Genomic DNA, 13372 nt, shown 5'->3' on the forward strand with positions numbered 1-13372 from the left:
GTCCTAGGGGCTCAATACCGGAAAAGAACGGATTAGTTTCACCCCGATGCATTCTGAATGGAGAGCGATCCGTTCAGGACGTCTTCAGTTCAGTCATTATGACTGATCAGGCAAAAGATAAACCGCAGCATGCTGCGGTATTATCTCCGTCCAAAATTCCGGATCAGTTGCCGGAATGCCAGCATTAATTTACATTTGAAATGTATTAGTGCTGGATTAAAAATACCGCAATGCCGGATCCGTCCATGCGCAGACCGGTAAAAATGTGAGCAAAATATATATAACGGATCTGTTTCTCCGGATGCATCTGGAGAGACGGATCCGTTTTTGCAATGCATTTGTAAGACGGCTCTGCATCCGGATCCGTCTACAAATGCTGTCCATTTGCTTGCAGATTGCGACGGAATTGCGTGCCAGATCACTCTACCGCAAGTGTGAAAGTAGCCTAAAAACCCAAAAACCGAAATCCGATGATAGGCTGCTGTGAGGTGTTTTTTTGGAGGTGATATTGAGGCAGAAACACTCCATAATCAGTGCCAAAAGCTCTGTGTGAACTGGCCCTTAGACTGTCCCTCTTAGAAAGTTGCAGATCTTTCTATTGTAACACACAAAACCTCATGCAGCGCTCCCTCCAGCCCAGTGACAGGCGGATCCAGGCCAGGTTTTCTCACCCGCTGAGCCGGGTTCCTTGTTTGCATATCAGAGGGTGAGGACATGTTTTCTTACATCACTGTGTGGGAGTGTTCAGAGTGTGAATGGCAAAACCCACAGCCCTGGAAATCCTGCAGCACAGGCAGAAGAGAAGAGAGCGCAGGGCTGGAGGACACAGGGCAGTGGCTACATTGTATCAGGAGCTGAACTCCATACAGAGCAGTGGATACATTGTATAAACAGGATCCAAGAACAGAAGATACATTGTATCAAGTCCCATCACAGAAGACTACAACTCCCTTCAGAGCTGTTGATACATTGTATCATAGGAGGATCCCAGAACAGCAGTGGATGTATTGCAGTCACGCCAGGAGATACATTGTATCATCACAGAGGATATTACAAGCCTAGAAGAACCTTCTAAAACCCAAGGGATACAAAGTCTCGGCACAGGACGGAGGATCTGGTTACAGAAGATCGCAGGGATAGGATCCTGCAGACAGAATATGGGGCCACAGCTCCAGTAACCCCCCCTCCCCAACCTGGGAGGGTCCTGGATCCCAGCTCTACCCCATAGAAATGCTGAACTGACAAGCGGCCCCTATGATTTTCCTAATGTTGCTGGAGCCTCATCATGACAAAACCAGCACCCCAGAAAAGATGTTCGATGGCTCCAGGAAGATAAGAAGTCTCTGGGATGGGGTGAAGCTGGAGGTGGCCGGGGACAGCAGTCCTGTAGTCCTCAGCAGTTTCACTCAGCTAGACCCTGATCTGCCCCCCTTGGAGGTGAGACTTTCTATTTACTTCACTTACTTATACATCATATACAAGACTCCGTCCTAGAGTCCATCTTATTTACCATACAATGAGAAGTTCTGCAGTTTTTGAACGTACTTTGGCTTACAGTTCTTCATTGTTTCAAGAGCTCTGCTTGCTGTCAGTGATGGGTCGATAACCTGTATTGTCCTAGCTGATGGTTTGTTACAGTGTATCAGTTCAGGAGTACAGATCCCATCTACACTGATACATGGTAACCAACTGCAGCTCTCTGAGTAAGGCCTCATGCACAAGACCGTTGTTTTGGTCCGCATCCGAGCCGCAGTTTGTCGCTTGGATGCGGACCCATTCACTTCAATAGGGCCGCAAAAGATGCGAACAGCACTCTGTGTGTTTTCTGCATCCGTTGCTCCGTTCTGCGGCCCGCCCAAAAAAATATAACCTGTCCTATTGTCCGTTTTGCGGACAAGAATAGGCAGTTATATCAATGGCTGTCCGTGCCGTTCCGCAAATGGCAGAACGCACACGGACGCCATCCCTGTTTTGCGGACCGCAAAACACACAATGGTCATGTGCATGAGGCCTAAGAATGGGTTCCAGTTTTCCAGGCTAACCAGTACGAGCCAGTACAGCACCACCACAATAGATACGATTTTCATTACCCTAAGGAGCTACTTATAAATCTTATGCTGCGAGTGCATAGGGTGAGATCTGCAGCGTGTGACCATAGTCTTAGGATATGTTCAGATGGGTTTCGGTCCCGAAAACCAGGTGTTCACCACCTCAAATTGTTTTCGATGGGAGTTTGCGCCGCAGTTCAGGATGAGGATTTTTTCCAAATGTTTTTCAAGACCGCGCTTAGGCCTCATGCACACGACCGTATGTTTTTTGCAGTCCGCAAAAAACGAATCTGCAAAAAGTACGGATGATGTCCGTGTGCATTTTGTATTTTGCGGAACGGAACAGCTGGCCCCTCATAGAACAGTGCTATCCTTGTCCGTAATGCGGACAATAATAGAACATGTTTTATTGTTTTGCGAAACGGAAATACGGACAAACGGAATGCACACGTACCTTCTGTTTTTTTTTTTGCGGACCCATTGAAATGGACACGGAAAGAAAATAGGTTCATGTGCATGAGCCCTAAGAATGGCCAGATCCATTCATGGTGCGGTTACTGAGCAGACTCCTCGCAAAGCCGATGGCACTAAACCTAGTGCGGGTCTGCATGAGAACACAGTACAGACGAAATCCTTCATCTGAACATACCCTTAGAGCTCGCGCACACGCGGATACCTCCCGCGTGCGTTCTGTAGTTTGCAGAACGGAATGGGTCAACCGTAATAGAAAAGCCTATTGTCCGCAAAAAACGTGTCTCGGATGCGGACCCAAACAACGTTGGTGTGCATGAGCCCTTAGAGTAAGTTCACATTTGCTTTAACGGATGCGGCCTAGCTGGATATCAATGTTCACTGGCGGACTCCATTGATTGTAATGGGATTCGGACGCTTTCCGGCATAAGTGCTGGTTGCATGAAACGACTCCTCTCCAGCTGGAAAGTGGCTCCATCCCTGCCGGATCCCATTAAAGTCAGTGGCGTCCGGCGGTGAACGGCAGTATCCGGCTAGGCTAGATCCGCTGAATTCCGGCAGGCTGTTCTCTGTCAGATCCTTTAAACACAAATGTGATCCTACACTAAGGATACCTTCACGTTCTCCTCCGCAGACAAATCGGCAGGATTTACATGCAGAATTGCTGCGACTTGCCTTGCGAGGCTGAAATACGCAGCAATCCTGCAGTACTCCTACGGCAAATTCGCATCCAAGTCCACGTCAAAACCGCCATGTGAGATGCGCGGATCCGGCTGCGACATAAAATTACACCAGCTGTAACGACACCCCAAAGCCATTCACTGACCGCCAGCAGAGATCTTGAACGATGAGGAAGCAGTCTATTAGAAAAGTTGCAGAACTTCTCATTATCCGCTGATTGTGACTTATTTACGTGACTCTGAATCAGATTAGCTGAATCTGCGGAACGCGCGTGTGTCCGGACAGTAAGCGGGCGCCATACCTCTGCACATACCATCGTCGCATACTGATTTTGCACAAGTTTGTAAAGGGTTAAATGAGTGCCCCCGGGTCGGCGCGGTTTGTCTTGGCAGTGGTGCCCAGAGGTGAGCGGCCGCAGATGGAATTTTAATCATCAGTGGATTACGGTGGATGGAAAAACCACTTCAGGTTCTCAGGGATCGGTTTATTGGGCAAAGTTTCTGCTTCCAAAGGATCTGGACTGGGAAAGGGATTAGATGATCAAAGTGTGGAGGGAACAGGCCAAGGATGGTGCCGGGGCGGGGGCGGCGCTTGTGGTACCATTTCCATGATAATTCCAGACCTCTGCAGAATACACTAATGGGCGCAGCATTGTTACCTGGCGTCTGAGTGTTTACTGTAGAGCCGCGTACATGGTAGATGATGCCCCGCAATCCTTCATATCTGTTTCTAAAAAAGCTGGGTGACGATCAGTAGGGCCATCATGACTGTCCTAAATGGCAAATCTGCCAGGTGACTGCGCCAGAGGTGGTCTCATTACAGAACTAGTCTGCCCATTCAGGAGCCTGGGAAAGCTGGGTGTCCATATAGCTAACCAGAGACACTGCTAATACAGAAGTAAGGAGGCAGGGAGAATACTGAGGAGCCTGGGAAAGCCGGGTGTCCATATAGATAACCAGAGACACTGCTAATACAGAAGTAAGGATACGATGTAAGGAGGCAGGGAGAATACTCAGGAGCCTTGGAAAGATGGGTGTCCATATAGCTAACCAGAGACACTGCTAATATAGAAGTAAGAAGGCAGGAGGAATACTCAGGAGCCTGGGAAAGCTGGGTGTCCATATAGGTAACCAGAGACACTGCTAATACAGAAGCAAGGATAAGATGTAAGGAGGCAGGGAGAATACTCAGGCACCTGGGAAAGCTGTGTGTCCATATAGGTAACCAGAGACACTGGTAATACAGAAGTAAGGATAAGATGTAAGGAGGCAGGGAGAATACTCAGAAGCCTGGGAATGCTGGGTGTTCATATAGCTAACCAGAGACACTGCTAATACAGAAGTAAGGAGCCAGGGAAAACACTGAGGAGCCTGGGAAAGCTGGGTGGATAACCTTTTGTGAGCTGCCATGGACGCCATATTGGTTGTCAGAGTAGTAATATAGAGTCCCAGTGGGCTCTGGTTGGGCCCCCGCTTCACTTTCCTTCCTCCGGATCTTCCAAAGACAATAGACGTCCAGGGTTTAACCCTTTGCATCAACATGTCATTTACAGCTGGCCATGGGGGTTTTCAGTTATGATAAGTGGTGCCAAATACTCCAAATTCTCTCTCAAAGGCGAAAAAGTTTCCATCATAAAGACTGTAGCCCCTGGACATGGAGATTCTGACGGAGAAGAAAGCCGACCCCCCCCCCCCCCCCAATCTAATGGTGGCGGAGGCTCCCTGAAGGGCTCTTGTTCCGTCTTAATTATTTCCACGGTTTAATTGCAGTATTTGTTGTTGTGAGGACGGTGAGATGCCATCAGGGTGACAGCGACGTGTCAGCAGCTGCTCCACTCCTACTGTGTGAATAACGGCGTACTGCACGTGAGGAGCTCGGCCCAGAATGCCAGCTATGGGAAGGACGCTGAGGCCAGGGATAGGGCAGTCCTCTGGATCCGTCATGGATCAGCAAAAACGCCTCCGTTCTGATAATACAACCGCATGCATCTGTTATAGCCAAGACGGATCAGTCTCTAAAACCATTGAAAGTCAATGGGGGACGAATCCGTTTTCTATTGTGTCCGTGAAAAACGGATCTGTCCGCACCACATCGTAGACAGAAAAACGCTGCTGACAATGAATTGGGACAAAACGGAAGCGGTTTCCCCCGCTATTGAGATCCTATGAAGGATCTTAATAGCGGAAAGGGAGTAGCCTAATCCAGAATCAGTGGGACCTGAGAGGTGCCAGATTATCAAATGTTCTGGTTGATCTCTAGATAGGTGCCAGATTATCAAATGTCCTGGAATATTGATGAAAGGTACTAGATTATGTATCCAGATTATCAAATGTTCTGGATTATTGATTGATAGGTGCCAGATTATATGTCCTGGTTGATTTCTTGATGGGTGCAGATTAGGAAATGTCCTGGGTTATCACATGATATCTGCAGATTAGGGAATTTCCTAGATTATATTGAGAGATGCCAGATTATCAAAAGTTCTTGATTATTTTGTGATCTCCTGAGTTGTATCTTGATAGGTGTGAGATTATTAAATATTCTGGATTATAGGACGGTCATAGAGAGGTCTATAAAGATCACGTGTAGCGGTAGAGAACCTATAAGAGCCCAAAATTAATGTTATCCCAAATTCTGCTGCCGTCCCTTTGGAGACGTCTCCACGGTATATTGTGTGCTGGATTATCAGACTGTCAGGATGGTGCCGGATGGAAGGAATTTCTCTCTAGTCCCAGCGTCCTCCCCTGTGTTGCTGTATTACTATATAACTGGGCAGATTTGCCTTTCAGGACTGCAGGAAAGCTGTGTGGCAGCCATATTGGGGCCAGTATCTTGCAGCGTGCTGCCGTCGGTCACATTTCTTGGTGTCAGATTTTTTATTTTTTTTTCTGTGTGATCGGTGCTGAATTATTTACCGCTCGTCTGATCCCGTAAACGGAAAGATAAGCGGCAGAAGACGTCGCACGCCGCGTGTCAGCTGCCGGGCGTCACTTCTATCTGGAGAGAAGTAGTCGGGAGATTCCACCTGGAATGATGCAGAATCGCTGGTCGCCCCTAGCAACGCCACCGTCGCCTCTTCGTATCCATTATCGCCTCTGAGCTGAAGGTTTGTTACAGTGCATCAGTGCAGATAACCCTCTGGCTCCATGCTGATAACTGTTACCTACAGTGATACAATGTTTGTATACATTCGTTTTGCAACCAGTGTAAACAGTGTTGTGCCTGTTTGCTGACAGTAAGCAGAGATGTTGCAAATGGTGACAAAGTCTATGACAAAGTAGCAGGACGGCTCATTGATATAACTGATACTGTATATTCATTGCTGGGCTCCCAAAACCGTCCACGCCCGCACTGCTTATGGATCACATTAAAGGGATCAAGTCCCAGCCGCAGGCGGCACAGCGGGCTCCACTGCCAGCAACATGGCGGCCGGGGGCATCTGGTACTATATGTACGTGTGTAGGGTGTATCGTTGCCTGTGTACCTTGTGTTTGTTGATACAATATGTATAGTATGTGTAGAAATATATATATATATATATATATATATATATATATATATATATATATATATATATATAACATATTATATAGTGTATGTATGTGTTACATGTGTGTATTGTGCCGGTACATCTGTGTATATCACTATGTATGTTTTTGTCCTTGTTGTGGACTCCAGGGGGTTAATATTTTGGAGCAGGCAGAGGGGCTCTTGTTTATACTCGGCAGAGTTCACAGGAGGGGCCGCGCTGCCCCCCACCCCCTACAAATCACAGCCTGTGTTAATACTTAGCAGATGCGCCTCCTCTTCATCTGCCGCGCTGCATTCCTCTGCATCCTTCTCTCTCTGGGATACAGGAATTGCAGAGCAGAGGCTGAGTCGGGGGTAGCCGTCTACATCGTAAGATGGCAGAAAACCGCTTACATAGCACTTCCCAAACTGCATTTAACCTCAGCAGAAATTGAGCCCGGCGGCCAGAGAAGGCTCACCCCCTTCACCACTCCATAGACCTCCATGTGTTTACAGGGCGAATGTTGGGCAACTGCTTGTCCAGCGATTACCTAATATTCTGAAAGCTGCCTCCATGGCGGTCGGTAGAGTGCCTATTACCAATCAGTGCTCCCTGTAGCATCAGGATTGCCCGCAGGCGTCACTCCTTAGTCAGCGCTTATTTGAATTTTTTGCATTATTTTCTTCTATTTTTGGCCCGTGTATTTCCTAGCCGCCCCGCCACTTTGTCACAACGACGAGGGTTATTACCAATGCTGGGTGTGACCTCTCCATCTGCATTGTGTTACCTGCGCTGACGTCAGTGTACAGTCTATACGTGCCCCGATCCGGCCGCTCACAATGCATGCGACGCGTTACCCCAGTGGGAAAGCCTGCGGCTCCTCGTCGTTTTACGCGCTGCTCCTACATTTCATTGCGTCTTATCCTTTTGATGACGCCAGCCGTGACCCATTTTTCAGCCATCGAATGAGCTTTGAAGTCTCTTAAAGGGCAGCTCCATGTGCCCCCAGTTTTACTGGGATACAATTATTAGATATATTTAAAAAAAAAAAGGCAAAATGTATTGTTTATGGTCCTGAAATTTCAGACCATGATGCTTTGCAGTTGGGGCTAGATCCATTCTGGACGGGGTTTCTCTTCTGCTCTTGGTTACCCTGTGGTGGTCCCATAGATGGACTGATCTGACCTGATGATGTCATTGTTGACCCTGGTGATGTCATGTCCCAGGTTTTTCACACTTTTTGTAATCGCCATTGTGTTGCGGGCTTGATTGTTGCCTCGTTATGGCCCTCTGGTGCGGCAGTGTTGTATGGGGGGCGGGGGGCTTTGTGTCGCTGTGATAACGTTATTTGTGTTAGATACTAAAGGGAAGATCAGATTATGTCTGTGTGTTTGCCATTTTGTGATAATGGCCTCTAATCGTACTATTGTGTTGTAGTGACTACATTCATCAACTTTCTTCCTCGCTGAGCATTGTGGGAGTTGTAGTTGAGCCAAGGATGAGGTGGTTAGTCATGTCCCACCCTTGCAATAAGGGCTCATCCGTTTGCGTCTTAATTATGGAGTTGGCTGAAGGCAGAGAGACAATGACGAGATTTTAAAGGGATTTGTCACCAGGTTCGAGTCTGGGGTCTAGAGGATGGCCTGTCAAAAATGATCTTAGTAGGTGCAGCCTCTACATGGCCTGCGGGGGTGACGGACGGGGAGCTCGAAGGTGGGGGAGCCGTGTCCCGATGACCACGTGGACAGGACAGGGTTGCAAATAAGTGTCATGTGACCTCTTCTTGGTTCTGATTGGCTGAGAGGCTTTAAACAGGGCAGATATGAGAAATGATATTGGGTTTCCAATGATCCATCAGATGCTATGACCTTGGCAGGTGGGTGCCATACAGCGGTACATGGGATGTCTACAGCCTAGTATGGATCCACGTGTATGTGGTTTTCCTTTCGCACGACCGTAGGCCGTCCATGCCCGTATTGCGGATCGCAAACTGCAGTTCCGCAATATACGGGCAGCAGCCATGAGAATCCCTCGGATGCGGATGCATTGACTTGAAGGGGTCTACAATCCTCAATATACAGTGCAAAGGCACCGATGGGACGCGCTGCCGTGGGATTTTTGTTCCATGTCTCCACACCACAGATGATGGGACATGTCCTATCTTATGCCGTATATTGTGGATTGCCGGCCTATTCAAGTGAATTGACAAGGGCACACACGCGGTCATGTGAATGAGCATCCGGCTCCCAACCAATAGGGACCGTCAGGGAGCTGGAGAATACAAATGGCCCACTCTGGGTGTTCTTAAAGGGGTTGTGCCGGGGGTAAAAATTATTGCTAAAGGCGTAAATAGTAAAGGAATCCATACTCTCCCCTCCCATTCTGACACTTAGCAGGGCTCCGCTGCTCTCTGCTTCTTGGTCCCGTCTTGACACACAGGAAATGCCTGCTCAGCCAATCACCGGCCGCAGCAGTGACCCGCCTCAGTCAGTGATTGGCTAAGCAGGCATTTCCTGTGTGTCAAGACGGGACCAAGAAGCAGAGAGCAGCAGAGACCTGGTGTCGGAACGGGAGCAGCGAGAGATTGACGAGGGGCGAGTATGGCTTCTTCTACAACCCAAGCCTCCCCCATACACAGAGCTTGACGAGGGGCGAGTATGGCTTCTTCTACAACCCAAGCCTCCCCCATACACAGAGCTTGACGAGGGGCGAGTATGGCTTCTTCTACAACTCAAGCCTCCCCCATACACAGAGATTGACGAGGGGCGAGTATGGCTTCTTCTACAACCCAAACCTCCCCCATACACAGAGATTGACGAGAGGCGAGTATGGCTTCTTCTACAACCCAAGCCTCCCCCATACACAGAGCTTGACGAGGGGCGAGTATGGCTTCTTCTACAACTCAAGCCTCCCCCATACACAGAGATTGACGAGGGGCGAGTATGGCTTCTTCTACAACCCAAACCTCCCCCATACACAGAGCTTGACGAGGGGCGAGTATGGCTTCTTCTACAACTCAAGCCTCCCCCATACACAGAGATTGACGAGGGGCGAGTATGGCTTCTTCTACAACCCAAACCTCCCCCATACACAGAGATTGACGAGGGGCGAGTATGGCTTCTTCTACACCCAAACCTCCCCCATACACAGAGATTGAGGGGTGAGTATGGCTTCTTCTACACCCAAACCTCCCCCATACACAGAGATTAATGAGGGGTGAGTATGGCTTCTTCTACACCCAAACCTCCCCCATACACAGAGATTGACGAGGGGTGAGTATGGCTTCTTCTACACCCAAACCTCCCCCATACACAGAGATTGACGAGGGGTGAGTATGGCTTCTTCTACACCCAAACCTCCCCCATACACAGAGATTGACGAGGGGTGAGTATGGCTTCTTCTACACCCAAACCTCCCCCATACACAGAGATTGACGAGGGGTGAGTATGGCTTCTTCTACACCCAAACCTCCCCCATACACAGAGATTGACGAGGGGTGAGTATGGCTTCTTCTACAACCCAAGCCTCCCCATACACAGAGATTGACGAGGGGTGAGTATGGCTTCTTCTACACCCAAACCTCCCCCATACACAGAGATTAATGAGGGGTGAGTATGGCTTCTTCTACAACCCAAGCCTCTCCCATACACAGAGATTGACGAGGGGTGAGTATGGCTTCTTCTACAACCCAAGCCTCCCCCATACACAGAGATTGACGAGGGGTGAGTATGGCTTCTTCTACACCCAAACCTCCCCCATACACAGAGATTAATGAGGGGTGAGTATGGCTTCTTCTACAACCCAAGCCTCTCCCATACACAGAGATTGACGAGGGGTGAGTATGGCTTCTTCTACAACCCAAGCCTCCCCCATACACAGAGATTGACGAGGGGTGAGTATGGCTTCTTCTACACCCAAACCTCCCCCATACACAGAGATTAATGAGGGGTGAGTATGGCTTCTTCTACAACCCAAGCCTCTCCCATACACAGAGATTGACGAGGGGTGAGTATGGCTTCTTCTACAACCCAAGCCTCCCCCATACACAGAGATTGACGAGGGGTGAGTATGGCTTCTTCTACAACCCAAGCCTCCCCCATACACAGAGATTAATGAGGGGTGAGTATGGCTTCTTCTACAACCCAAGCCTCTCCCATACACAGAGATTGACGAGGGGTGAGTATGGCTTCTTCTACACCCAAACCTCCCCCATACACAGAGATTAATGAGGGGTGAGTATGGCTTCTTCTACAACCCAAGCCTCTCCCATACACAGAGATTGACGAGGGGTGAGTATGGCTTCTTCTACAACCCAAGCCTCCCCCATACACAGAGATTGACGAGGGGTGAGTATGGCTTCTTCTACACCCAAACCTCCCCCATACACAGAGATTAATGAGGGGTGAGTATGGCTTCTTCTACAACCCAAGCCTCTCCCATACACAGAGATTGACGAGGGGTGAGTATGGCTTCTTCTACAACCCAAGCCTCTCCCATACACAGAGATTGACAGGGGTGAGTATGGCTTCTTCTACAACCCAAGCCTCCCCCATACACATGCTCACTTGACCGAGCATGCATGTGTTCTCAACGGGACAAGGGGATTAAGTTGCCATCAGACATCTCCCATAACAAGTGGTCAGGCATGTTGAAATCCAAAATGCCCGACCTCTGATTTTGGAGATGTTGGGGCACCTACAGGCATATTAGATGGTCGGCCAGTAACGTCGAAATTAGCTGCCGTTTGTGTACTGGGGACTCTCTGATTGGGGTTAGGAGTCAGGAGGATGGGGCTCTTCGGGGGATGACTTAATCAGCTGATGCCCAAAACAAAAAAACAACTGTATAGATGTGAGAGCAAAAATAATCAAATATTTAAAAAAATACAGAAAAAAAACGTACAAAAAGAATGCGCTGCGCCGGTCCTGGCAGGAGTCCTGAGAAAGTGCAGGAGACAATGTGAGCACTTTGGTTGTTATCTGCTGTACAGGTTAATATTTACCTCCATCGACCTCTCACCCAACGTGGAGGCTTATCTCCCCCATCCTGGATCTGCTTTACTGACGTTTTTTTTAATTTATTATTGTTGCAGTCAGGAATGAAAGGAACGAGGGGAAAAAATTTAAAAAATTAAAATGTCATCATGTTGCACCGCGTGGGGTTAAACGTTCCAGCAAGGTGCAGTATTTGCAGTAATAGTCCTTCCTTACGCTCGTTTTTTTTTTTTTTTTCCATTCTGGAACCCAGTTTATTTTTCCTGGCAGAGTCTCTCACCATCTGCAGACTCTACACCCCCCCCCCTCACACACACACGTTCTCGGCCATTTTGGAAAAAAAAAAAAAAAGTTATGAAAAACATCAACCGCAAGTCATTTGAGCTAATTGTTCGCAGAGCAATCGCTGGAAAGTATCAATTAGCGTTATTTGCGGCTTAATTATTGACTGGGCTGAAATCTGAGAGGCAATAACGAGGAGATGTTAAAGGGGAACCGTCACAAGATTAAATTGGGGCGTCTAGAGGGCGTCCTTTCAAAAATGAACTAGTAGGCGCAGCCGCAGCCTCTGAATAGCCTCCGGGGGTTACAGACAGTCATATCTGGGAGGAGGAGCCTTGTCCCAGTGACTACCGATACAGTACAGGACTGCAAGGAAGTGTCACATGACCTCTTTCTAGGGTTCTGATTGGCTGGAGTGTTCACACAGGGCAGAAATGAGACATATTTGCTACCTATCCTCCCCTTTAAACGGCGAACATTTCCTACTGAAAACGTGACCGATGTACGAGTACATATGTGAACGCTGATGGAGACGACTCTGGGACATGTCCTCAAAATGTCTCAGTAGTGCAGCCTCCGATAGGCGTGAGATAATAAAAACTGAAAACTTTTTTCTTTGGCCTCGTTCACACTTCAGTGTTTGGTCAGTGATTTCCATCAGTGATTTGTGAGCCAAAACCAGGTGCAGCTCTAAACATAGAACAGGAGCAGATCTTTCCCTTCTACCTCATGTCTATGGAGGCTCCACTTCTGGTTTTGGCTCACAAATCACTGATGGAAATCACTGACCAAACACTGAAGTGTGAATGAGGCCTTAATATGTTTTTGTCCTAGCAGTTTTTCTTGATTTCTGGCTGTTCTTCACGTTTATTTTAACGACTAATTTGTTCTTTTGGAATTTTCTATTCTATTTGCGTCGGCGGAATGGATTCCTTATGTTTTTTGTTTCTTTATTTTTAATTTTTTTTATTTTACGCTCGCATGAAAAACTTCCATTGGAATTAAACGCAGATGTCTGTTAATTCTCAGCTTCCGGGGGGGTCAGTGTAAAGTGTTACATTTTTGCAGTGTGAGAATAATTTTTTTTTTCTCCATTTTCCCAAAAGAAAAAAAAAAAAAAATGACCCAATTTCTCAAAAGCTTTTCATAGTAGTGGAAACCAGATGACGTCCGGGGGCTGTCAGGCCTGAAAAGTGTTTATTTTTTTTTTTCCTTGGCAGAAGAAGCGAAGTGATGCTTCAGAGGAATTTTTCCTTATTTTTTTTTTTTTTTCTCTTTGCGCCTTAAAGGGACACTCCATGTAAAACGGATGCGTTGTGTTGCAGTCTTGAATTGGCACAGGGATGCTAAGGACACTTAAAATTGTCACACTCCACCTCCTGCGG

General features: G+C 47.8%; 1 protein-coding gene across 6 annotated transcripts in view; it reads left to right on the forward strand.

Annotated features, from left to right (window-relative positions):
- RALGDS (ral guanine nucleotide dissociation stimulator) overlaps positions 1-13372 on the forward strand; it is a 95944-nt gene that overhangs the window by 59884 nt on the left and 22688 nt on the right. For 2 of the 6 annotated variants that reach the window (XM_044305210.1, XM_044305211.1), the window contains exon 1: positions 783-1437. The exons of the other annotated variants lie outside the window; for them this stretch is intronic. In XM_044305210.1, the coding sequence (XP_044161145.1) occupies positions 1255-1437 (183 nt within the window). In that variant the 5' untranslated portion in view covers positions 783-1254. Of the gene's footprint in view, positions 1-782; positions 1438-13372 lie in introns of those variants that run through there. 6 annotated transcript variants of the gene reach the window in all.

The sequence above is a fragment of the Bufo gargarizans genome, chromosome 9 (assembly GCF_014858855.1).
Source record: "Bufo gargarizans isolate SCDJY-AF-19 chromosome 9, ASM1485885v1, whole genome shotgun sequence".
Lineage (NCBI taxonomy): Eukaryota > Metazoa > Chordata > Amphibia > Anura > Bufonidae > Bufo > Bufo gargarizans.